At 35.3% G+C, this 24356-nt stretch overlaps 5 protein-coding genes and 1 long non-coding RNA gene across 8 annotated transcripts; 5 read left to right on the top strand and 1 right to left on the bottom strand.

Annotated features, from left to right (window-relative positions):
* Positions 1 to 4842: 4842 nt before the first annotated feature.
* Positions 4843 to 5190, top strand: LOC110617961 (60S ribosomal protein L21-1-like). Its single transcript, XM_021760955.1, has one exon. It carries the CDS (start codon positions 4843 to 4845, stop codon positions 5188 to 5190), a length of 348 nt encoding a protein of 115 aa, XP_021616647.1.
* A 219-nt stretch (positions 5191 to 5409) lies between these two features.
* On the top strand, positions 5410 to 7686 carry LOC110617359 (membrane steroid-binding protein 2). The gene is made up of 2 exons (XM_021760094.2): positions 5410 to 5797; positions 7170 to 7686. The coding sequence occupies exons 1-2, from the start codon at positions 5493 to 5495 to the stop codon at positions 7501 to 7503; spliced, it is 639 nt and encodes a 212-aa protein (XP_021615786.1). The 5' UTR covers positions 5410 to 5492; the 3' UTR covers positions 7504 to 7686.
* Positions 7687 to 9562: 1876 nt separating this feature from the next.
* On the top strand, positions 9563 to 12870 carry LOC110617146. Its single transcript, XR_002488314.2, has 2 exons — positions 9563 to 10251; positions 10629 to 12870. It is a non-coding gene; the product is annotated as an uncharacterized LOC110617146 (long non-coding RNA).
* A 929-nt stretch (positions 12871 to 13799) lies between these two features.
* Positions 13800 to 15114, top strand: LOC110617799 (putative uncharacterized protein DDB_G0287975). The gene is made up of 3 exons (XM_021760799.2): positions 13800 to 13989; positions 14082 to 14286; positions 14637 to 15114. The coding sequence occupies exons 1-3, from the start codon at positions 13840 to 13842 to the stop codon at positions 14657 to 14659; spliced, it is 378 nt and encodes a 125-aa protein (XP_021616491.1). The 5' UTR covers positions 13800 to 13839; the 3' UTR covers positions 14660 to 15114.
* Positions 15115 to 15283: 169 nt separating this feature from the next.
* On the bottom strand, positions 15284 to 18548 carry LOC110617798 (ADP-ribosylation factor-related protein 1). Of its 3 annotated transcripts, XM_021760796.2 has the most exons (8): positions 18391 to 18521; positions 18258 to 18287; positions 17222 to 17431; positions 16931 to 17071; positions 16183 to 16291; positions 15996 to 16057; positions 15745 to 15848; positions 15284 to 15594 (listed from the first exon to the last, which is right to left on the bottom strand). In XM_021760796.2, exons 3-8 carry the CDS (start codon positions 17312 to 17314, stop codon positions 15489 to 15491), a joined length of 615 nt encoding a protein of 204 aa, XP_021616488.1. In that variant the 5' UTR covers positions 17315 to 17431; positions 18258 to 18287; positions 18391 to 18521; the 3' UTR covers positions 15284 to 15488. The 3 variants fall into 3 exon arrangements, with proteins under 3 accessions (XP_021616488.1, XP_021616487.1, XP_021616490.1); XM_021760795.2 differs by lacking the exon at positions 18258 to 18287 and having other exon boundaries at positions 18391 to 18548; XM_021760798.2 differs by lacking the exon at positions 18258 to 18287 and having other exon boundaries at positions 15454 to 15594; positions 15723 to 15848; positions 18391 to 18548.
* Positions 18549 to 21998: 3450 nt separating this feature from the next.
* Positions 21999 to 23848, top strand: LOC110618024. Its single transcript, XM_021761027.2, has one exon. It carries the CDS (start codon positions 22180 to 22182, stop codon positions 23590 to 23592), a length of 1413 nt encoding a protein of 470 aa, XP_021616719.1. The 5' UTR covers positions 21999 to 22179; the 3' UTR covers positions 23593 to 23848.
* Positions 23849 to 24356: the final 508 nt, after the last annotated feature.

Genomic DNA, 24356 nt, shown 5'->3' with positions numbered 1-24356 from the left:
TCTGAACCATGGCTCAACCTGTGGATGCACTATCTCTGTACTTACAGAACCCCTTACTAGAGCTTGCTCTAGACGGGTTAAACTCATACTATGGTAAGCCTGGTTTTCAGCCTCATAAAAACATGTACATACAATAAACAGATCATGTATACCAAAAGGATTTACAACACATCTAGGTCTAGCACAATACTAAACTCTATACAATACCATTACATCTCTTTACAAATATTACATGTCCATACTATGCTATTACAAAACTCTTTACTCTTTCTGTCCTCTTCTGACTTCCCCTGTACTTCCCCTGTACTCTGAGCCTGCAAGACTGGGGTGAAGGGAGAGGGGTGAGCTATACTAGTCCAGTGAGTAGAACAGTAAAACCTGTTATTAAACATGCTCTCATGGAATGCATCACATCACAGACAAGTCACATCATCTCGGGTGAACATGTCCCCAATAGTCCCGACATCCTAAACTCATGCCAGGGCGTAGAATGGGTACCTGGTCTTCCTGTTATATCACATCATAACATAACTTACCTTATACCGTGCCAGGGCGTAGAATGGGCACCTGGACTTTCTACTATTCCGTGTCAGGGCGTAGAATGGGCACCTGGTCTTTCTCAGGGACTAATGGATCATCCACTATCACCCATATCAACAACAATATAGAATGCAATGCAACATATTCGTGATGTCTAATGTAATCAACCTATTGCATAATCTTGATGCATGAAACATGCTAAAAGCATTTAAGTTCTCATAGTAAACTATTAAGTTTAGTTTAGTTCCACTCACCTCTGGCTGACTCTGAACTGACTCTGACTCTGAAAACTCTGAAGCAGTACTCACTGCTAATCGCTTTGGTTCCTCTGGTCCGTTCTACACAAATGGACTCAAATGAGGGACCAAACTAGCTCAAGAACAACTCTATAAAACTCCCCAAAACCCCCTTAAAACATCCTAAAAGAATCAAGAAAAACATGCAAAGAAGGTTGGACAGGGCACTTTCGGCGGCAGGTTCGGCAGCCGAAAGTCCCTTCCAGAGCTGAAACTCAAGCACTTTCGGCTGCCGAAAGTCCTCTCCAAAGACAAAAGTCCCTAACCTTCGGCGGCACCTTCGGCGGCCGAAACCCCCCTCTAGAGCCGAAAGTCCAAACTTTCGGGGGCAAGCTTAGGCAGCCGAAACCACCTTCTTAGCATGTTCGGCGGCCGAACCCTCTTTCGGCGGCCGAAACTGGGTTCCCCAGTAAGGCAGAACCCTGCACAACTTCATGAAATCTTCCTCCAAACTTCTCAAACATGCAAACCTCAACTCTACAACACACATATACTCAAACATATGCACAAAGGGGTCCAAAACTACCTCAAAACCCCAACAAACATCACAACTAAACACATAAGCATGCTTTGACCACAAATCAACCAAAAACTCAACTTACCCTAATCATGCATCTCTACCCATAAAACCTTCATAAAACATCAAAGAAGCTAAGGATCTACACTTACCTCTTGAAGATCTAGAGGATATGTGATCCTAACGTGGAGATGTGGAGAAACTCACTCTCAAACTCTCCAAACTTCAAAATCTTGGTTTTTAGCTCAAAACCTTCAAAACAACATACAAACTCATCAAAACTTTGAAAGATTTGTAAAAATCATGAAGATCACCCAAGGAAGAGCATGGTCTCACCTCTGTCTGTGAAAATGGAAGAACCTTATCCATTTCACCGACCTAGGACCTTTTATAGGTGGCTGGCCAGACTACCTTCGGCGGCCAAACGTGAAACCAAAAGCCATGCATGTTCGGCGGCCGAACCTGGCTTTCCTTCCTTGGTGCTTTTCTTTCACAAACTCAATTCCTTTACACTTAAAACATTCAAACTTACTAAAATACTTTAAAAAAACATAAATCTTACCCTTCTAGAGGGTTCCGACATTCTGGATTACACCGGAAAGTAGAATTCCGATGCCGGACTCTAGCCGGGTATTACATTTACCATCAGAAATACAATGTAGTGAGTCCATGACAGGGGTGGCTCCTCTAGGGTGAGGACTACTTTTACTTTTCCTTCCACTGTTACTGGAGTTCCCCCTATCCCCTTGACCGAGGCTTGATCCCTGACCAGCTATTTTTCATGTATCTTTATCTGCTAGAAAACCCTGTAAGATAATAGATTTACTTTGCTATCGTCATCTACTAACACCTTTCAAACCCTGAAGTTATGGATGACAGCCTCGATGACCAAGGCGTCGTCATGAGGCACCTGCACTCCTTGTGCATCCTCCGAGGAAAAAGAGATGATTATTGGAGAGTGATCGGTGACTTGCATCACTTCGGTACTACTTTCGTCTTTATTTCTGCTTCTCTTCTCCCCCTCCTACTCATGTGACCCTCAGTTCCTCCTACAATTATATTGATGGTCCCACTGGAGCCATTATTCACTGGCGCCCTAATTTGTCTCCTGAGCCTCTTCCTAGCCATATTCTGTTGCTACCTCTAGCCCTCTAGCTTCTTCATAAAATTTCGAAGGTGGCCTCTTTTGATGAGTCTTTCTATCTCGTTTATCAACTGGTAACAGTCGTTTGTATCATGGCCATAAGTCCTATGGTATTGGCAAAATTTGTCTGGATCTCTTCTGTTTGCTTATGCTTTCATGGGCTTGGGCCATTGTATGAAGTCTTTGTCCTGGACCGCTATGAGCACTTCGGCTCTTGACACGTTTAGGGGAGTGATCTCGGCAGAGAGCTGGGGTTAATAGGGTCTTTGCTCCTTTCTCCCCCGCCAATGTTTGATCAATGCCTCCGGTCCCCGATCTTGCCTCCTCTCCGGCTTATCTTGTCTCTTGTCCTCCCCAGCCCTTCCACGGTCTCTATCATCTTTAGCAAACCTGCTTATAGTTAAGGCGTCGTCCTGCCTTATATACTTCTCTGCCCTTTTCATCAATTCTGCTAGGGTGGTAGGGAGCTTCTTGCATAATGACCCAAAGAACTCCAGGGAGGTAGTGCCCTTTTACATAGCTTCTACAACTCTTTCTTCATCAAGCTCGGGTATCTCCAGAGCTTCAGAAATGAACCTAGCCACGTACTCTCTTAAGGATTCATTCCTTCTCTGCTGAATGGTCTCTAAGTAGCTTGTCTTTCTCTCTGCATGGACTCCGACAATGAATCTGCTGATGAACACATTGGCCAGGTCGATGAAACTCTTAATACTTCCTGCCTCCAAGCTGTTAAACCATGCCGAGGCTGGCCTTGTTAAGGTGGTAGGAAAAACTTTGCACATCAAGACATCCAAGTGAGTTTGCAATTTTATGAATGTCTTGTAGTTCAAGACATGCTTCCTGGGGCTTCTCATTCCGTCATAAACCGCCATTGTTGGTATCATGAACTTCTTGGGAATAGTCTCTTGCTGAGCCCTTCTCACAAATGGTGATAAGGTTGGTAACATGGGACTGCTGCTGTCTCATGCTCCCAACTTCATTAGTAGTTATATTTTCAACCTTTCTAACTTCTGATCCACGTTTACGTTCTCCTACCTAGACCTTTTCTCCAGGCGGTAGTTTCTTTCTAACTTTTCACTCTCCGATCTTTTTGCTGGCTTGTAGAAATAGCTCTCAGTCCCATCATTCTCGATGAGCTCTCTCACTATCCTGACGCTTGTTTTGGCTATCGGCTCATTTCTCCGACTGGTCTCTCCATCTCCATCATCTGTTCTCTTATTATTCCGTTGAGGGGCTTAATAGTTTAACGTGGGCTAGGGATCATTAACGTTGAACCCCTCAGCGGCTGGTGGTACGCTCAGCGGGGGTGCTAAGCCCTCTCTATTACAGCATCTGGCCTAGCCAGTAAGTAGTGTTCTGTGGCTGGAGAGCCATATTCTACAACACTTGGTCAGATAAGGTAGTTCAGGGTATAATCCCTACTGAGCTCGGTGAGAGGTTAAATAACATAGGTGGTTGGTTTACTATAGCAGTTGGGCTAGAAAATAAGAACTGTGGTCCTTCCTTAGTCGAATTCAAGTCGTTTGTGGTGTTTCCAGTATGGTTTTCACCGTGATTGACCATGTGGATCTCAGTGGGTGAAATGAGATTGAGAACTCTAGTGATGAAAAGATTTCCTTCATTTCCCACAAACGACGCCAATTAATATCCTAAGATCCAATAAGAGATAAATTCAAGATATATTTTGGTAAGTTTAGTTTAGTATGTCTCTCCCTTGCTTTTTTTTATTCTTTTTCTCTCTGTTTTTTTTTCTAGTGATGTATAACTGTCATTCTGTATTTATACTCTCTTATTACAGTCAAGTTGACATACGTACAAAACTACCGTATCTTTTATCTGCTATTTAATTTTATTCGGTATCATCCGAATACAATTCTGAGCAATACAATTCTTAGCATTATGAGATTTATTATTTCACATGACCATAGGGATAAATAGGATTTTACTTTCTGCGTGTAGATTCGAGTTTGATCCCACTCATTAACGCGAGTTTTTAACTTATACGTAACGCAGATCTAACCGTTGGAATTTAATAAAATTAAAGCTTGACCAGTATGTGCCTGACCTGAGCCAGGGTGTTCGCGGCCTGTTATCATCAGTTTTAAAGGCAAAGGGTCCAAGTTGCATCTTTCTACTGTTTTGTGATTGAGCATTCATATTTTTTATTGTCATCACATTAAATCTCTTCTTTTAATTGGAATGAAAAATGTGCTATCTAAGCGCGTGGATAGCTTCAATGGCGCCTTAGAAAATGGACCAGAATCCCTGATCTGGTGTTCGCAGACCCAACTGCAAACACAAAGATCCCCCATCTGTAACCCGCAACACAAAATCAACATTCCAAAATGGAAGAATTGGTCTTTTGCAGACATGGGTTTCTTTCCTCGTACCCATATTTATTATTTGGAGCCACCACCCCGCAGAGAGCCAGTGGGCGAATGGAAGTGCTGGCTGTACATGGTCTTCGTTCTCAAACACACGACTCGTTTTCAAGTCCAATCACGAGGAAGAGATACGTGCACTTAAAGACCTATCAAAGGACCTTCAAGATCGGTGACTACGGCGACGACAAGGGAAACCGCGCTTCCCACATGATTATGCCTCACAAGCTCTACCAGGGCCGCATCAGTGGCGTCCGTAATTTCACCAGGCGCGCCGTCGGTGTTGAGGTCAACAAGCAGGTACAAACATGAATAATGTCACAGTACAATTATTAAAATATAAAATTAATAGGTAGATAAAATGTAATTGATAATCGGTTCACCTACGTTAACTAAGGCTAATCAAGTAATTTCGTATTCAAGAAGAGTAAAAGTAAAATTGGTTCACATCAAGCATGGCTTCGAATCTCAGCCGTCTAAAAAGGAAGAAAGAAAATTTTTAATAAAAGTTTTGGAGGTAGGAAAACTCTCTTACTGTGCTCTCACCGAATAAATATCTTCCATTGTCTCCCCTTCTTATTTCTTTCTTTCTAGCAAAGCAAAAACAAATAAAAATGGCTTTGCAGCTATGGGGGACCCTCAAGGAAGCGATCACCGTCTACACGGGTCTCTCTCCAGCTACCTTCTTCACCGTCCTAGCTTTAGGTTTGGCCGTCTACTATTTGATTTCTGAGTTCTTTGGATCATCGGATAATCATCCAAGGCCTAGAAGCGTTGAGGAGCAGATGCAGCCTCTGCCTCCACCTGTTCAGCTCGGTGAGATTTCTGAGGAGGAGCTTAAGCAATATGACGGCTCTGATCCTAAGAAGCCTTTGCTCATGGCTATTAAGGGTCAGATCTATGATATCTCTCAGAGCAGGTATAAAACAACCTTTTGGGTTTTGGGTTTGTGAAATTTCTCGGTCTCCTTTCTTCAGGTTTCCAACTTTATGGGTCTGCGGGTGTTTGAACTGGTAATATGAATATTCTGGAAAATTAATTTCTTGGGTTGGCAAAATTTTGGTTTCTTTGGATGATTGATTTAGAATTTGACCCTTTCTCTTTCTTATATTCTCTGTGTTTTTTTTTACACTGTTGTACTTTCTCTTGTCGTTGACCCACTTTTTGCTTGCTTTGTGGTCTCTGGTAAAAGATTCCACTTTTCTGAGTTCAACAAGTAAGAATTTTGCAAACTTTTTTTTTTTCTTTTTACGGATTGTAAGTATGCATTATCCACTTAATATTTTTTAAAAAAATTGTAAATAATGCTAGATTCTTTTAGCTTTCAGCTATAGGTTTACTGGGGTTCATAGAGACATGCAAATTTTCAACTTTGTTTCTCGTGATGAATGATTAATTAATTTTGAGTGCTTTCATTTGAAGTATTAAATTATTATCTGCCTTTGCGTTTGTCATGTACAGCCTACTGCGTTCCTCGTGTAAATAATGCTATTAAGACATTGTTTGGATCAAATGTGTTATTTTTTAGAAAGTCATTCCCCTTAGTTTCCTCCGTGGGTTTCCTTGAAGATGGTTTTTACTTCTCGGCATTTCAAGAAGAAATACCAATCAAACATAAATAATTTTTCTCTAAAGAAATGCCAACAACACAGAAATAATTTTTCCACTTTAAACTAATTTACCCCAACCAAACAAGGTCTAAGAAGCAAGATTGATGAGATTTGAGATAATTTAAATTGAGCATTCAGCAACATGCTAAGTATCTTAATCTCGTTCTAGCGAAAGAGTGAAGTTGGTCTCGAACTTCTTGGTACAGAAAGAACTGTGTCTCGAACTTCTGGTATGTCAATGTACATAAGATTGCATTTGTATTGAGTAGCTTTAGTATCTCTATGTTACTTGTTGAAATACCTTCTAGTATAGAAAATTTTCATGTCTTCACAAGTTCACGGCATAGATTTCACTTGCTATGACTTGCATATTGAAATTAAACCAAATAGGATTGCATTTTGAACCTACTACGAGTCTTATAGCTGATTCTGAGAGTTGATGGTCATTGAAATGGAAGGTTCCTAGTTTTTCGCTTATGCTGTTTTATGTTTCTTTAACCTCACTGGAAGAAAGAAAGAAAACCTGTCTATGCTTTTTCATGTGCTTTGTTTTATAATTTAGCTGAGAATTTGGTTGTACTGTCGGTGTGAATTTTGAACTTTTTTCACCTATGCACAATTTGTTTTATTAGTATAATATTGCAGAAACTTATTATTTGTTGCGAATTCCCATTGGTGCAGGATGTTTTATGGACCGGGTGGACCTTATGCATTATTTGCAGGAAAGGATGCCAGTAGAGCTCTTGCGAAGATGTCGTTTGAAGACAAAGATTTGACTGGTGATATCTCTGGTCTTGGTCCATTCGAGTTGGATGCCTTGCAGGATTGGGAGTACAAGTTCATGAGCAAGTATGTTAAGGTGGGAACTATCAAGACGCCTGTTCCTGCAACTGGCGAAGCTACTTCTGCGGGTGAACCTGCAGAAACGAAAGAAGCTGATGTTGCGAAGCCTGCTGAAGATGGTCCATCTGCTCATGGAGCTACAGAAACTCCTGCTGCTGAAGCCAATGAGTAATATTAAGATCCAGGTGACAGATTACAGATATGGGAAATGATTACTTGTGGAGATGCCAAGAATGAGTGATGTTTGTTTCGATGCATGTACTTGGTGAAGTTTGTTTCACAGTTTATGTAGTATAGTTCTGTTACAGACTTGCTTTCCCATTTAGAATTTTAAATAAATCAGTATGTTAAACCAGTTTAGGAGATTCGGTACGTGTCTTCAGTTATTGTTCCTCGGCCATCAATTTCTTCTGCACATGCTTCCTCATCCTCCGCCGCCTTAATAAAAAAAACCTTGGAATGGAGGATCTCCACTCCCGTGAACGTTTGCAATCCATGAACTCCAGAGCATGTGCTCAGCCCTGCCGCTGGTGGAGAAGGCCGAGCAATTCCAGGGAAGGGGTTGGACTTTGAACCTTGTTGGGCCTTTATCTGGAGGCTTGTGGAATGGGCCTTCAAATTGGTGCGGGGTAATAATTCTCTCTACATGCCTAAACTTGTTCCTGTCCCATTTCTCTGTAAGCATTCACGAATTTTAATCCTGTGCAGAAGACATTGTAACAGTCTAATTTAATTTCAACTGTAGATATAAATTTCATTTTATTGATTGGTACTTGGGAGGACAGTACATGTATTGCTGGTTATTGATTGGTACTTGGGAGGACAGTACATGTATTGCTGGGTATAGTTCCCATTGCCTATTATGAGGCATATTAATTCAGTTATGCATTATCTGGCAGTCCTGCATTTTGTTATCCTATTAATGTTTCTAAGTTTTATTTATTAATTAATTTTATGGTTAAAATTAATTTTTAACCTAACATGATTATTTTTCTCAAATAAAAATCATGAGAATTTGCCACTCTTAATATTAAGCATTATATGGGGTATTAAAAGTAGAGGAAAGAAATTTTAAAAGGAAAATGAAAATAAATTTTCTTATTTTATTTGGATTCTAGAAAAATATAAAAGGAAAAAAATTAAAGGTAGAAAATAACAAATTAAAATCAATCACTATCCATTTTCTCTTCAATTTAAACAAAAGGTGGGTAAAAAATAAATGTAATTATTTTTTAATCCTTATAATTATATATTTTAATTAGTAAAATAAATATTTTATTATTCAAAAAGTTACCTTTCCTTTTACTTTCCTTTTCCTTCCTTATTTCAACTCTTTATTTCTGATCTACATGAAAAGTTTTCCAAACAAGAGCTAATTAAGACACAACCCAAAACGGCAATGTTAGACTGAAGTGATGGACATCTAGTTCTTGGCAATAGGGTTGGTGCAAATTTACCCCAAACTGCTTAGAATATTTGGTGAATTATTTTGAAACTATATTCCAAGTTGGTTATTTGTGGAGACCGTATGGCGTATGCCAATTTTATTTAATTATATAATGTTAAGTTCTGACATAATGACCTACTCAAAAAAAAAAATTCTCTGACAAATTGGTAGGTTAGTGGTTTAGCCTTAATTAGTTTCACATTACAAGTAAATCATAAATGTCCTTAGAATCATGTCCTGTGCTGTGCTGTTCATACATTGTATCTCTCAAATTGAAAATAAAAAAAGAACATTCTACAAACAAAAAAAGAAAAAAAAATATACTTATTTTAAGATTCATACTGTTGATTTGAACTTAAATTGTCATTTGAGCGTCATGACATGAGTAGCACAAACATATTAGCACGCATATGACACAAGGAATGCGGGAGTAGCAGGCCCTGGGCGGCCGGCCCCTGAATTTACAGATGATTTTCCAATTGGCTAAGCAAGCGAAGCAATAATAGTAAAACAGGTCCCTAGAACCCAAACCTCGCAAAATCCAAGTATAGGGTATTGCGTGGTAGTCACTGGACCACATGGTTAAAGATGGATTTTTATTCTTAAGTATGCAGATTTCATTTTCATGGGCTGGCTGTTGAAACAGGGCATTGAGCTTTCCTATCAAATAAATACATATAAAATGCCAACCCTTTTATTTAATGCCTTGGCCCCTTTGCACCGTCTCCTTTTTTCACCATTAAATCTTTTCCTCTGTATCTCATTCTACAATACTTCAAAAAATAATAATAGCAAAAGAAAGAAGTAATTTTCTATCATCTTATCAAATCTTACTTCTCAAACATCAATTGATATTGAAAATTATTTGAATCGAAAGGTTGTTAATTTTTTGGTTTTACCAGTTTGGGTTCAATTATTTCATTCATGGAAAAAGCTTGGCCTTTTCTAATAGAACACTTCTGAGTAAAATATGTTTTTGTCAATTATGAGCTAGTTAAGTTGAGAAAATGGGCAATAAGGTCATTCAAATATGATCGGCTATGAATTTTGGCTCCATCTTCTTTTCCAATGGGTCAGCTAACCCTTTTATAAATAGACCACAGACCTACTCTCACAGCTCAAAACATCACCTGTTTTCTCTGCTTCAACTTCAAATTCTCGTTTGAAGTTTCTTTTTTGCATCATCTGAATTCTGAAATCACCATGAGAAGTTACAGTCCTTCAGTTCTACTTCTAGTTTTCACGATCATTTTGGGTGCCTTCCGTCTCTGTACTTGCAGGCATATCAGCTATCAAGAATCAGATCAAAGAACTCAGCATCTCTCTGCTATTCCCTACTCTTTGCAATCTAGATATGACTTGTCCAGCACAGTATATGGTGTATCACATAAACTTGTTCCTGGCGGACCAAATCCACTGCACAATTGATAGAATTTTCCCATTTCTCCGGCTTGTTTCCGGAATAATTCACAGGTATCTTTTGTAGCTAGGCAAAGAAAAGAGAGACTGAGAGTCCATAGTTTTCTTTTGTAGTTGGTTCTTGAAAAGAATGACAAGGAAAGAAGAAGGGGAGAAAGATGCTCGAAAATGGGTTTCCTCCATAGGATCTAATGTAATTCTCAGTTCTTCCCTTCATTCTTTTCACGAACCAACTTGGTTGGAATTGTAAAATGCTTTATGGATTACTATTGTAAAGAACATCATGTAATTACCATGTTAATTTGAATCTAGATGAAAATTTTAAGTTCATTCTCTGTCCCATGAGTCGATGACTATGTTGCATTTCTACTTAGGACTCTATCAAAGCATCAAATCATACAATTTTATCACCAAGAAATTTTCATTTACAGCTCTAACAGGTGACTAATGATTAATCAATGAGGAGAACGGGGAACAGAAACACACTGAAGACTGGACAACTTTAACAGGAACTTGAGAGTTGTAAGATTCCCACATTTTCTTATTCTTTTCAGCCTAAAAATGAAAGAATCATGCATGTATGGAAGCCTACTTATCTGTCTATTCAATAAATAACTATAATTAATTAACAATTATTCTCTGACACCCTCTACTGTGAATTGTGTCAGAAGAACAAGTATAGCTCATGAGGCCGTCATATGATGAATGCCCATTGGATTAGTTGTAAGGACGACCATAAAACCTTAGAGAATTGGGAGAAAATTGAGCTTGATTAGCCATAAATTTATACAATTTACTTAGCTGAAACCCATGGATAATCTGACAGAACAAGAAAAGTTAAACAGAGAAGATCACATGTGAATTTAACCCAATATATAGCTACAGCTCCATGTAATTAATGCCTTAATTGAGCAGAAATGCAGGCAGTTAAGGTGTTCTGATTTTTTTCTTGTTTGTAGTACCCTAACTAATTGAGAAAATTACTTGTAATTGATAAGTCCTCCTTCCTTAATTGGTCTTTGACTATCGTATTTTATTTTGGTAATCAATTATTCAAACTTTTCCCATAAACATCCAATTTAGTTGTTACCAACTTTCCTTGTATTTATCTTCTTGCCTCTTCAAGATTCCTAGTTTAATAACTCCAAATTTACCAATTTGTCACTAACCTCAAATTTTGAAAAGAATAATGGAGTTCTTCATTGAATAGATAACAAGAGCAGTAAGGGAAACAGGTGAGCTCACTGACAAAGCAAAGATGAACAGTTTGTTTCATTTATTTATCTAATTTTTGTGTTAATTAAATCAAGAAGCCTGAAAGCTGACGCAATGGACTTGGCTAGCTGGTAGCAGCTCTGCTTGTAATCTTTATCAGCTCTGTTCTCTACAGGGATGAGGAACTGTAACTTGGAAAACACTGCATTTGTCTTCTCTGGAGATGGCAACAGAAATGCATATTCTTTTCTCACTTAAATAAAAAAAATTCTAAAATACCCAGATGACTCCTGGATTTCCAGGTTTATTTTATGAATCTACAACAACAGAACTCCAAATGGCTCGAAGGGTCAACAGTACACTTTTTTTCTTAATTTATTTTTTCAAGTCTTACTAATAAACAATCTATTTGCATACGTAGTCAGCTTATATATTTTAGTGTAAATGCAATATGTATTAGTGTCTGGTCAAGCACTGTGTGAACATTGCAGACTTTGTCTGAGAAACAAAAATCAATGACACGAATTCATGGCAGGATCACAGGAAGCTGTGTGGATTTCATACTTCATAGTTCATATCCACCTGGAAATTCTAGCAAAATTTTTCAACATTTACAGAGATTGAATGTCTTCATGCTATGATATTAACTTCTTGGAAGATGAAGAAGAAGAAGAAGAAGAAATCATGATCAGGATGCCACTAAGATGATGAGGTGTACATATATATCATCCTCATCCCCACCTCAAAAAAGTCAACCTTTGTCATTTGTGAGGTACAGAGTAAGAGGATGTGCCAGCAACCAATCAGTTTAAATTTAAAATTTTCAGAAGTCAGACTTTGATAGAATAAAAAAGCTTAAAATTTTGTTCTCCAGTATTGCATTTGCACGCCACAGGTTGCCCCCGACCCCTCTTATAAATAAACATTCAACCTACCTAACTCATCATCGAAACAACCAAACTGCCTTGGTCCCTCTGCACTAAAATCCCATTTACCTACCAAGCTCATTCCCCACATTCAGTATCATGAGAATTAAAAAGTCTCAGCTTTTCCTTATTTTCCTCATACTGCTGGCTCTTGTCCATGTTACCAGTTGCCGCTACACCTACCAAGTTCCAGCAACAGAACAGGAATCAAAAACCAAGTATTCTGACATGTTTCTACGAAGCCTTTCTGCCATACACAAGGCTATAAAGTCCAGCAACAGCAAGACCAGTTCAATACACGCTGTCTCTCGCCGACTTGTACCATGCGGACCAAACCCACTTCACAACTGATTGTTTTAAACCAAATTCTAGTTTTCCATTTCTGTCATATATACATACACTTGTGCTCTTTAAATTTGTATGATAAAAGATACAGTATTCACAAGAGTAGAAAGTGTTTGAAAATTGCATGTTACAGGCTATTTTAGTGAGCACATTACAGTTGAACAGCAGTTGTTCTTTTGTTGTTTCCCGTTATTCCTTTCCTCTTGGATTGTTAACGTATCCCGTTGCTTTTACCCAGCACCATAAGACATAAATTTTGATGGTCAATTGTTAGATATAGTTAGTAAAACTTATTTCTAACGTCGATGATGTTGCTTTTGGTTGTAAACTTATTTCTAACATCGATGATGTTGCTTTTGGTTGTGCATGTGTGGCAGCTTAACAAAACCAGTCAATACCATTAATTGATTAATAATAATCAATTAATCATAATTTTAATATATGTTATATTTATCTTTTAGTAATATTTTACCCTAAGTTTATTGACATATTTTATCTCAGTCAATACCACTAATTGTTGATAACTATTATTTATATAAATAAATTTTATTTGCGTTATTAAATCTATAGTTTTATATTTATTAGTAATTACTCATTAACATGATTATAAAATATATATCTAAATTTATAAATGTTATAATTTTAAATTTTTAAATAACAATATAAAACTATAACAGGAATATAAATAGATAGAGAACAAGTAAAAAGAAAAATAATTAATAAATTATGCTAATGAATATAAAAAGTTACAAGCATACAAAAATAAATAAATATCAAATAAAATTAATATTAAAAGGTAATCATATTCTATTTTAATAGAAAAATATCTATAAATATAAAATCATTATAAATTTATATTGTCAAAATTTAAAAGTTAAAGTACAAATATATTTAAAGATGATAAATAAATTTTTCACAAATATTTACAAATTATGTCGTTAAATTTTAGTTTTTTAATATTTTATTTAAATTTATGTATTATATTTTATTAATAAATTTAAAAATAAAAATATCTACGCAAGGTTAAAAATAAAAACTCTTGTCGGCCTTTTTTTTTATTCCTTGCCACATAGAAGCGCGCGAATCGAACCGCCAATTTCCCAGGTTAATTTCTTTCGATCGTATTTCTGTAAACAATTAGGTAAACAAAAGAAATATGCAGATCCAAGTGAAGTGTAGTTGCGGCGCAGAGAGCTGTCCAGAATGGGCTATCGTGGAATTACAAGGTGCAGTTGAAGTTCAGCCATCGTTTCAAGATCGCCTTCAAAACCTCGTGATTGGGGAGCTTTGCCGCCCTTCTTCACAGGTTTTTACATATGCAGTTCTTATTTACCTCTACAATCAAGATTATAGACGATTTTGTAATTTTTCTTTATTTTTTTGGATTGCTTATTGCAGGAGAACTACACTTTCACGGTTGGGTACCATGAACTGACAGGGTCTAAGGTCACCTTGAAGAAGCCATTGTTGGTTTTGAAGAAACTCAAGTCTATGGATTTGGACCAGGGCAGTGAGAACGGTCCAGCTGAGGTAGAATTGGATGTAATCGGCATTATCCGCCACAAGATTTTGTTCAAGACCAGACCCAGGGCCTTGATATCAAGTAAGTTACACTATCTAAAAGCTCCCCTTTTTCAGCGTCTTGCTACTTGCTAATAATAGAAAAGAAATCTAAGGGATTTGATAAAGGGTAATCTGCATATATCAAGTTTAATTCGTTGTTAATTGAAATGTTCATCACCAATAAGGCTAGTTTTTTCTAAGGCTAGTTGGTGGAACAATTAAATTGCAGATCGTATTGTCAATATCTGTTATGCTTTTTTGCCTTTCCATTTGATCTTTTTAATATATGGGGTTCAATTTTACAAGAGAGAAATTCATCCTACTGATAGCCATTCCTCACAAGCAAATATTTAAGTATAATTTTCCTTAACTTTTTTTTCCTCTTTTCAGAACCACAACCGACAGTGAAGTAGAGAGCCAATGCTGCAGGTTCCTCTGTTTCAGATTATAGTTTATTTGAACATACATCATATTTTCTGAACGAGTTGGAGATAGCGAACTTAGTATGGATTTGTCCAAGTGACAAGCCAGCTTGATATGTACATGCTTTCTAGCATCTGCATCTTGTGGGTTGTGATTGTATCCATCTGGTTGGAACTTTAGTGGCTAGTATTAAATATTTGTTAGCATTTTGAGTTGGAATACAAGGGTTTCCTGTATTGTACAGAGTATTGGTCCAACACATTGACCTTGCTACCGAACTCGTCCCCAACTTTAATCCTTCCAGGACAAGCCACACAGTAGCCATACCTTGAAACTTACCAACTCGAGGCCACTATGTACTGTCTCCGGACTCTTTAAAAGTTGTAATATGGACAGTTGCAGAATTTGAGTTTGAATGGAGCCAAAATGTTTATCATTTCTAGCATTCTGTTGATTGTTGAATGAGAAATGTTTCAATAAACATCCAATCCTCAAAAACCAGGGGTAAAAATGATCATATTTCAATAGCCAAATGCATCAAGTATTGCACCAACAAGCTATGATCTCTTTTTGCACAGATTGAATGTCTTCCCTTTTTTCCTCTCCTTTGCATATTAATTCATAATAAAGAATATCATTTGAAATGTAGTCAATCACCGCTGAGCAAATGGAACAAGGGCAGCATTACAGCTGAGAAAATGGATTACATTATGGCCATATAGAATCTAATGTAAATCCTGTTTATTTACACAAGCTAGAAAGGTAGGTAAACAACTGCAAGTTGATATAGTTTCCTCCTGCAAGTTGGTATAGTTTCCTCTAGGCACCAGGGCCTGCTACACCTGCACGAACTCTCAACGTTTCTGTTCTCTTGCTTCGTTCCATTACCTCCACAAGCCATTCCATACTTTCTTTAATCCCCATCCTGCAATCAAATCTCTGAGTTTGTAACTTCCACATGATATGCTACTATTGGGCCATGGGTGTTTGAAAGTAAAATTGTCAGATCCCATATATTCTTTTTAACAACCTTTTTGAGTTGAGTAAATGTACCTATATCCTAGTATCCACTTACCCATCATATGCTGAAACTGCTTCAACCATATAAATCCTCTCATCCAACTTCTTTAGATCTAAATATCGAGCAATTTCTTCAGCTGATACAGCTTCAGAAAGATCCTGTCATAAAGATGGTGCCAATTAAGTCACCTGTTTCTTTTTGCTTAATCACATGCAAGATCTAGCTATATAGTACAGTCTGGATAAAATCATAATAAGTTCAGGTTAAATGTTTGTAATGTTCCTTGTACATGTAGTTAGCTTTACCTGCTTGTTTGCTAATATCAAAAGAGGGGCTCCTTGCAAATCCTCATGCCTAAGAACTTTTTCTGTTAACACAAGTTTGCAGTATTAGCAAATCATCGTACTACCAATTACTCTGGGCTACTGTGAAAGCTCCTAACAATTTACTTTGGTAGTTGATTCTTGAAATTAACAACTGAACACCACTCACCTAAAGCGGACTTTGACTCTTCAAATCGTGAAGGACAAGTAGCATCAATAACGTATACAACAGCATGAGCCTCTTCATAATATTTCTCCCAAATTGAGCGAAGACCAGCCTGGTAGAAATATTCAAAAAATGCTTCAGTTGCTGAAATTAAAGTCGATTGCACCAATAATAAAATCATTTGATCTAATTCAAATCTTGTACCATGTACCTGCTTCTAGTGAAACTAGGATGAGCTTACACATGCTTTTCTTTCATTAGAAACAAAACCTATCGCATAATTCATAACATGTATTTTATGTCGTATAGCGCCATCTTACAATTGGACTCTAGCAAGCAAAGTGCCTGTTTAACAATGGACTGAGCTTAATCTAAGTTCTTTATAGCGCACTATATCAGGCCTAAACTTTAGTCTAAACTGGCACTATAGCACTTCTGTATTGTCAAAGTTATATGACAGTTATATAATATTTTCCCAACCGCAGTTCAGACTACAAAAATTTAGTCCAGCCTTTTGATTTACGGCTCCCTTTATTTTGGGTCAATTACTGGAGCATTTTACACAGCCAGGAATACCTTTGCAACCTAGATCCAAGTAATGTGCCATGAAAAGAATGGAGTGGGCTCAACACCTAGCCATGAAGGTTTTTATACATGAGACTAAATGCAAGCACTCAATTCCTTGCCTACATAAAGACCCACCTATGCAAATATTTTCTGAAACATAATTTTCTGCAAGAATTTTACATACCTGACCACCCAGGTCCCAAAATACAAGTTTTGAATTTGAAACTTCAATGCGACCAATGTTAAGTCCAACAGTAGGAACAATTCGATCAGGTGGAAGGCCTTCTAAGTTCGAGTATAATGATTTCAATTTCTCCAATAAAGTCTACAAATTCACAAATGAAAATAATAATAATAAGTGAAGTACATTGCAATTTTGCTCTAAATAAAAATTTATAATTCATTGGGGATTAAGAAGAAAAGCATTTTGTAAATCACATGAAGTTTATCAATTCAGAGGTCAAAGGAGCATTACTGTTTTCCCCGCCTTATCAATTCCAAGAATGAGTACATGAAACTCTGTCTTACTGAATAAATACTTCCAAAGACCATAGAACAACGAGAACATTTCTGTATTTAGAAACTTGATTATAACTTGCTCCGTCAAAACCTTCAGGCATAGAAGAGACAGAGTTTCATAATTCTACTTGAACTCCAATATGCCTATTTCTCAACAATCCTGAAACTGAAGAGAACAATACAGTATACAGATATGAGAAATAAGTAAAACACAGACAAATGTGGACAATAGCGTCCATTCAAAATACTCCATCTACTTGTTCAATGAACTCAGCTGTGGCCTTGTCTAACACTCCTCAAAGGCTAAAAAGTTTAACATACACGCTATAGACATCTGACATAAACCATTTTATTATTCTTTATTGGCATTAACGCTATCCCAACAGATACTGATTGCAGAACCTACAATTACTAATCTTTCCATTAATCTATTCCCATGTCCTCAGGCTGGTGGTAAGGATACACAATCACACACAACTACTCTCTGTTTGCTACTTTAGTACAGTAGTCACAAAAAGTAGCAGCAGAGTGATTTGTGATTGCATCACATTTTGGTCTACTTTATCCAACATTATGTCAAGCTTCTCAAGGATTTAATAAACAGATAAGGGAAATGTAGCAAGAGAACAATTTACTGCATGGTTAAAAGATAATCAACATCTTTCTTCTTCTTTTATTTTATGAACATTGAATCTAGAATCATCCTAAGTCAGTACCCCATAAAAAATAAATAAATAAATAAATAAAACTTCAGCAATAATCAAATTATCTCTTCCTCTCTCGATCTTTGTTTATTAAAAAGTGGGTGTTGGCGACAAATCAGAGTTCAAAAATTATAGGAAGTATTTAGATGTGATAGAGAAAGTCAGAGAAAAAAAATATCAAGATCTCATCTCAAACAATCATTGAAAGATATGTGACCCGCAATCCAAATTGAAGACAAGCATGAAAACTGGGAAAGGCCCAGCTGCTCATCAACGCACAGAAATTACCAGATCAAGAATAAAACTGATCATGAACAGCTGCTACATATAAAGGAAAACGAAAGTTGGAATCCACAGTAGGTAAGTAAAGCAAAATAAACCAATTGCTGTAGAAATCAAATCCGCTAGTACAGATTCTTACTTTTGATGCTTGAGACGAGAGAAAAGAAGATCGAGTGCTCCTGCTACTCTAGGTTCAGTTTTCCGGTTGAAGTCTGCGAATCAGACCTCCTAATAACTAACAAAACACGCACTCTGCACTCGTATTAACGGGACCTGTTCGGTTTGTGCAAGCTATTCAATCTTACAATTTCATTCCCCATTTTGCCCTTTCGATGATTTTGCATATGGTCGAGTATCAGATCCCACCCTTTCAGGAGAAATTACAGAATATCCCGTGGTAACGATTAAAAAAATTGGCTAATTTACTACTTCTCCCTCCCATATTTTTTTTAATTATCTAAAATTAATATTTTTTATAATAATAATATATAAATTAATTATTATAATTTTTATTTTATTTTTAAAAAAAAATATTAAAATATTTTTTAATATTTAATAAAACTTAATATATTTAAAATAAATATAATTAAAAAGTTAATAAAAAATTATATTTTTTAATATATATAAAAAAATAAAAAAAATAAAAATTATAAAATTAAAAAAAAGTATTTAATCATACTCTCATAATTCTATGCATTTATCTTTTCACACTTGTTAATAAAAATAATCCTTTTATTAATTTTCTAATTATACTAATTAATTAATAAAAATATATATTTTGAAAATAAGATAAAAATAAAAAAAATTATAAAATTTATTTATATATTACAATGTAAAAAAGAGTAAATAATAATTTTAAAATAATTAAAAATATATAAATAAAATTATAGAAAGAAATGAATATTATATAAAAACTTTATTAATTATTTTTTTTAATTTTAAAAAATATATTAAAATATTATTAAAATATTAAAAAATCTATTAATAAGTCTTTTATTATTTAATTGTTATAGTATGAAAATTTTTTATTATTTTATATCTTAATTTTATAAAATTATAAACTAATTAGTTTTTATAGTAACAGTATTTTCAACGGTAAAATTAATGAATAGAATTATAATTTTAAAAATATTTTAATATATTTTTTAAAATTAATAATTTTTTTTAAATTACTTGAATTAAATCAATTTTTTTATAAAATATTCTACTTAATACCCACAAATCATTTATATTTTGAATATATGTATTTAAAAAAATATGAGATATTTTTATTTTTCCTTTTTTTTTAAAACTTTATAATAACTGGTTTACCATTTATCAGCAATATACTTTAAAGTTACTCTTGCTTTCGTAACCGTAATCTCGAGCCATGTGTTGGTGTGGCGTGATCTTAACGGATGCTTGCTGGTATTTTTCTTATAATTATTAATAATAAATTACACTTTAAAGGAAAAATTATCTACTAAAATTACGTTATGTATGTGCTGAGAATATAAAAATAACGTCTCTTTAATTATAAATGTTTATTTTTTATTTTACAGAGTAAAAGTGATGCATTTATAAATAAATAATTAGCAAAAGTGATGCATCACTGGTTTCTCCTCCTCCAGCATCCAGAGCTACGCTTTATTGTCTTTTCATTCAGCCAAGGCAGTCTGCTTTGCATCTATTGGGACTGCATCTGAAAGGCTCGTATTGAAACTATTTTATCCTAGTTTCTCAGTTTTGATGCTGCTGCTTCAGGTTGTCTAACCATGGCCACCGCCTCCTGTGTTTCGTCTCTTCTTGGGTGTTTGAGCTCTCTGAGGATGGATGAAGGCGGCGCTGCTTCTCCTGTTGATGCCAGTGTGATCTTCGAAATTACAGTGACGTTTCAAGGCCGTACGCATGCGGCTCGGCCACCTGGGTCTTGAGAACGAATTTGGATAACTATTTGTGTTCTTTGTGCCTTCATCTTGTGAAATGTAAATCTTGGGTTATTAACTTATTATTCTGGTGATATTACTTATGATGGGTTTTATTGTTATTTTATATAAAAAAAAGTAATAATAAAAAAATATTTTTAAAATAGTCATTTCATAAAATATATATTAAATTAACATATATTGTCTAATAGCCCACTAAAATATTATTTGAAATTATTAATAATAATAATAAGTAAAATTTTTTTATAAACAATAAAAAAAAATTATAAATAACACATCTTTAATTCTTCACTTTAAATAAAATATGTTATATTAATTTTATAAATAAGTAAATATGAAAATTACAAATACATTTTATGAAGTAGCTATTTTTGTGTTGATTTACTTTATGTATTAAAAGAATAATAGTAATAGAGAGAATTAAGAGTGGGAAAAGGAGAAGAGGAAGAGGAGCCGTCAAAGGTTTTGCGTTTTTAGTTTTCTCATAATCGTTTCTTTTTTTGATTTTTATGGTGTGTTTTTATCTTTTTTGCCTTCGGACAATGAGGTTTTTTTTTTTTTTTTCTTTTCTTTTAGTATTTGTTGGTCTTGATACTTGATTTATCTGATAAGCTTCATCGGAGAAACCATTTTCTGGGAGTTTTTACTTTAGATAAATAGAGAGATTTGCTTGATGCAATCCAAAATCCTACCACTATATATCAAATGACTATTTCTCCTGTTGGCCTTTGTAATTGAACTCTATAGTATTTCTTTTCTCGATTTATTACTGTCGATAATTGAGTTTGTTCTGATTTTGTGGTATTTGCAATAATAGCTACTATTCTAGTAATGTGTGGCCGCGTTCGAAGCGGGGGTGTTCGGTTGTGTGATAATTTAATTTTTTTACTTTATTCGATTTAATTTATTTTTAAATTTAATTCTTTTAGTTAATTTTTTTTATTTGATTTATTTTTTTATGGAGTAAGCTTTGGTGATCTACTATCCACTTTGTATATTTGTCTTGTTGAACTTTGGAAATGAAGTCCTATTTTGCATGTTAAAAAAAATATATTAAAAGAATAAATTATCTTCTTACATAAATGAAATAAAATAAAATATAATTCATCTATTCCATAATTTTTTTTATTATTTCTTTACATAAATTAAAAATTATAATTATTTTAATTAAATAATAAAAAAATTTATTGACTTTTTAATTATATTTATTATTAATATTAAATAAAAATATTAATTTTTATAAAATAATAAAATTATTATTAATAATTGATTGTTTGAATTAAATATTAATAAATATTTTAAATTCTCATTTAAAAAAAGTAAAGGATTAATGAAAGGATGTATTAAGAATAAATTAAAAAAGCTATAATAATTAATTTACATATTAATTATAATTTAAAAAAAAAAGGAAGAAAACTAACAATATTGAAATAACTAAAAATAAACAGGTTGATAAATTTATGGGCAGGATGATAAAGTATAAATTACAAGTTCGATTTTTTTTTATGAAGAAGATTATTCTTCACTTCTCAGTATATCCATCTTAAAAAGATAAATATTCATAATTATATGACGAAATATATAAATTAATTTACTTGAAATTTTTTAATGTTTACTATGATTTATTTGATTATAACTAGTAGAATAACAACCTCTTATTAATTATTAAAATATATTTTATATTTAATAAAATTTAAGATATTTAAGGTGAATATTAATAAAAAAAAAAATTTTTTTCCCTTAATAGTTATGAAAAATAAACCGACAAAAATCATGAGAACACCGATTATTTATTTAGTTTAAAAGAAACTAGATCCTGTCACCGAGCCCTGACCCTTCAAGTGATGGCCAATGAAGCAGCAAAGCGTCGGAGCCTATGAAGCTCGGGTCCAAATTCCAAGCTCCAAACTCCCCGAACAAAGCCAACCCGGAGCCAGAGTATCCAATAGAACCTTTCCCTTCACCATTGACCAGTGAAGACAGAAGTTCCAATTACTTCAACCATGCTGCAATTCTTTCAAACTTACAACAATTTGATCTTCCAGACCTCACTCTCATCTTCCCTCACTCTCCTCCTCATTTTCCTCAAGATTCCCATCTTGTTCCTTCAAGGCCTCCACACTTACATCCACCCTGAAAATCTTGGCCAGCAAAATGGTGTTAAAGCTGCTATTCGAAGACCCTCGAACTCAGATTCACCTTCTGGCCTTGATGGATATCAGAATTTATCCTCCAAGGCTAGTACTGACTTTAAAAGGAGAAATAAATCAAAAGAAAAGTTCGAATTCGATGAAAACAATGCCCAGATCTTTAGGCTTAGCCTCGATGAAGCTCATCTTCAATCTCGTCTCTACTTCAACGATTATTGGTATTCCTTTATTTACTCATCAGTTGCTCTTTCTTGTTTGTTGCTTTATAAGTACTTGGATGTGGTTGAACAGCGTGGAATATTCGTCACTGGGTCTCTAATTCCAATGATTTTAGGATTTTCCGGTTTAAGCAAAGTATTTTTATCGTTAATAAGAGTATCGTTTGAGAAGTCTGCCTCAACGAGGTCGGACAAACAATTGAGTGCGCTATTTGGGGTTCTGGGATTCCTTTTTGGCCTTACGATTTGTTCAGGCACTGTTGGTCCTTCAGTTTTTGACTTCGACTTTGGTTCAGTTGATGGATATGGGAGGGCTTTTGTTGCTTTTTTAATGGGATGCCTTGCTGGGATTCTTTACATGCCCGCGGCCAAGAATGCACGGGCATTTTGGCTTGGAACAGATCAGCTTAGGTCAAATATGATTATGATTTCCTGTGGATGGTTTTCTAGGATCATTCTGTATGCCAATTATTTCTTGGCCTTTTTCACAGCATTGCTTTGGATTAATCCACTTGCTGATATTCTTATCGGCAAAACCATCGAAAATGGTAACAGGACACATTCAAATTCAAGCAGTAGTACTGGAGAGGCTGACAAGCTAGTTAGGATTGTGGCTTTTACACGATCAGAGTTCACGAAGTTTAGGCTTTGGTGCTTGTTGCTCTCGGGGCTCATCCAAATCATGGCTTTACGGCCAAACTTGCAAATGTATTTGAATGAAGCATTGTTGTCTTGGTACCAGCGCTTGCATGCCAGCAAGGTTCCAGATTTGGATTTCAGTAGAGCAAAGGTTTTTCTGCACAATCACTACTTATGTCTTGTAGTTTTGCAGTTTTTTGCACCACCAATCCTGGTACTTATCTTCCTTGGTTTATCTCAGATTGATATCCCATTGAAGAATTTACAATTGCTATGCAGTTTACTTCCTTGTACTGCTTTTGTAAAAGAAGTGACTTTGCTAATGGGATGGTGGGTTATCTTTCTCTGGGCAATTTTTACATCAGCTAGCCTGTTCTTGTACCGTCGTGGCATTTTGTATATTTCATGATCGACTTTTTCTTTTCTTAGTAGCCTTCAACACTACTGCTGGGACTTCAATTTTTGTCAAATTATGAGTTTGTTTGTAACGTATTCTTACTCTAGTTAATTGACAAAATCCAATACATGGAGGTACAAGATCAATGCTCAGATGTCTTGTTGCTTACTTCCTCTTTGTGGTTGGTCAGTGGTCAGGAATATGAAGGCTAGAGCAACAGCTTTAAGACAAATATGTTTTTTTTAATCCACATTATTGTGTTGCTCTATTTGAGTCGTCCAATTTTAGGTTCACATCTATTACTTGTAAGCCATGCCTAACTAAATTTCCAGTTATGTTACTTGGTTCCATATAATCCACGGAACCTATTAAGATTTTTTGCACTGTATAGAGTTCTAGAGATGGCTGCTGCCCTAAAGTTCTGGAGGCGGAGGAATGGGTTGCACTATCACTTTGAACGTGGTTTTGCCTTTGCTGGATGGTAGCAACAGCTTTATAAATTATTAATATTTGATCTGGTTGGGCAGCCAGATTTCCCCAAGGCCTAGGCTAATGTCAACAAATACTTAGCCGGGTAGATGTTGGAAATTCGCAAATGTCAAGATGGAGCAAACGGAGAAGTCGCATGACCTACTTCTAGCATGGCATAAATGAATAGAGTTTTTTTTTTAACAATCCTTCCACCCAAACGGTTGAATAACATATCAAAAAAAAAATTGTTGGAAGTAAAATTTCTTGCCAAATACTTCAAAGCTCTGAGACTACAACGCCAAGTA

This window comes from Manihot esculenta, chromosome 6 (assembly GCF_001659605.2).
Source record: "Manihot esculenta cultivar AM560-2 chromosome 6, M.esculenta_v8, whole genome shotgun sequence".
NCBI lineage: Eukaryota > Viridiplantae > Streptophyta > Magnoliopsida > Malpighiales > Euphorbiaceae > Manihot > Manihot esculenta.
This window is presented reverse-complemented; position numbering and strand designations above follow the sequence as displayed.

Excerpts from the sequence above, each read along its gene's own strand:
- LOC110618024 (XM_021761027.2), top strand. The coding sequence starts at position 22,180 with ATGCTGCAATTCTTTCAAACTTACAACAATTTGATCTTCCAGACCTCA.
- LOC110617799 (XM_021760799.2), top strand. The coding sequence starts at position 13,840 with ATGCAGATCCAAGTGAAGTGTAGTTGCGGCGCAGAGAGCTGTCCAGAA. Across the intron at positions 13,990-14,081 it reads TTTGCCGCCCTTCTTCACAG|GAGAACTACACTTTCACGGT; the intron begins GTTTTTACATAT and ends TGCTTATTGCAG. Across the intron at positions 14,287-14,636 it reads ACCCAGGGCCTTGATATCAA|AACCACAACCGACAGTGAAG; the intron begins GTAAGTTACACT and ends TCCTCTTTTCAG.
- LOC110617961 (XM_021760955.1), top strand. The coding sequence starts at position 4,843 with ATGGAAGAATTGGTCTTTTGCAGACATGGGTTTCTTTCCTCGTACCCA.
- LOC110617359 (XM_021760094.2), top strand. The coding sequence starts at position 5,493 with ATGGCTTTGCAGCTATGGGGGACCCTCAAGGAAGCGATCACCGTCTAC. Across the intron at positions 5,798-7,169 it reads TATGATATCTCTCAGAGCAG|GATGTTTTATGGACCGGGTG; the intron begins GTATAAAACAAC and ends CCATTGGTGCAG.
- LOC110617798 (XM_021760795.2), bottom strand. The coding sequence starts at position 17,314 with ATGTTCTCGTTGTTCTATGGTCTTTGGAAGTATTTATTCAGTAAGACA. Across the intron at positions 17,072-17,221 it reads TTGATAAGGCGGGGAAAACA|ACTTTATTGGAGAAATTGAA; the intron begins GTAATGCTCCTT and ends GTGAATTTGTAG. Across the intron at positions 15,595-15,744 it reads GCAGTTTCAGCATATGATGG|GATGGGGATTAAAGAAAGTA; the intron begins GTAAGTGGATAC and ends ATTTGATTGCAG.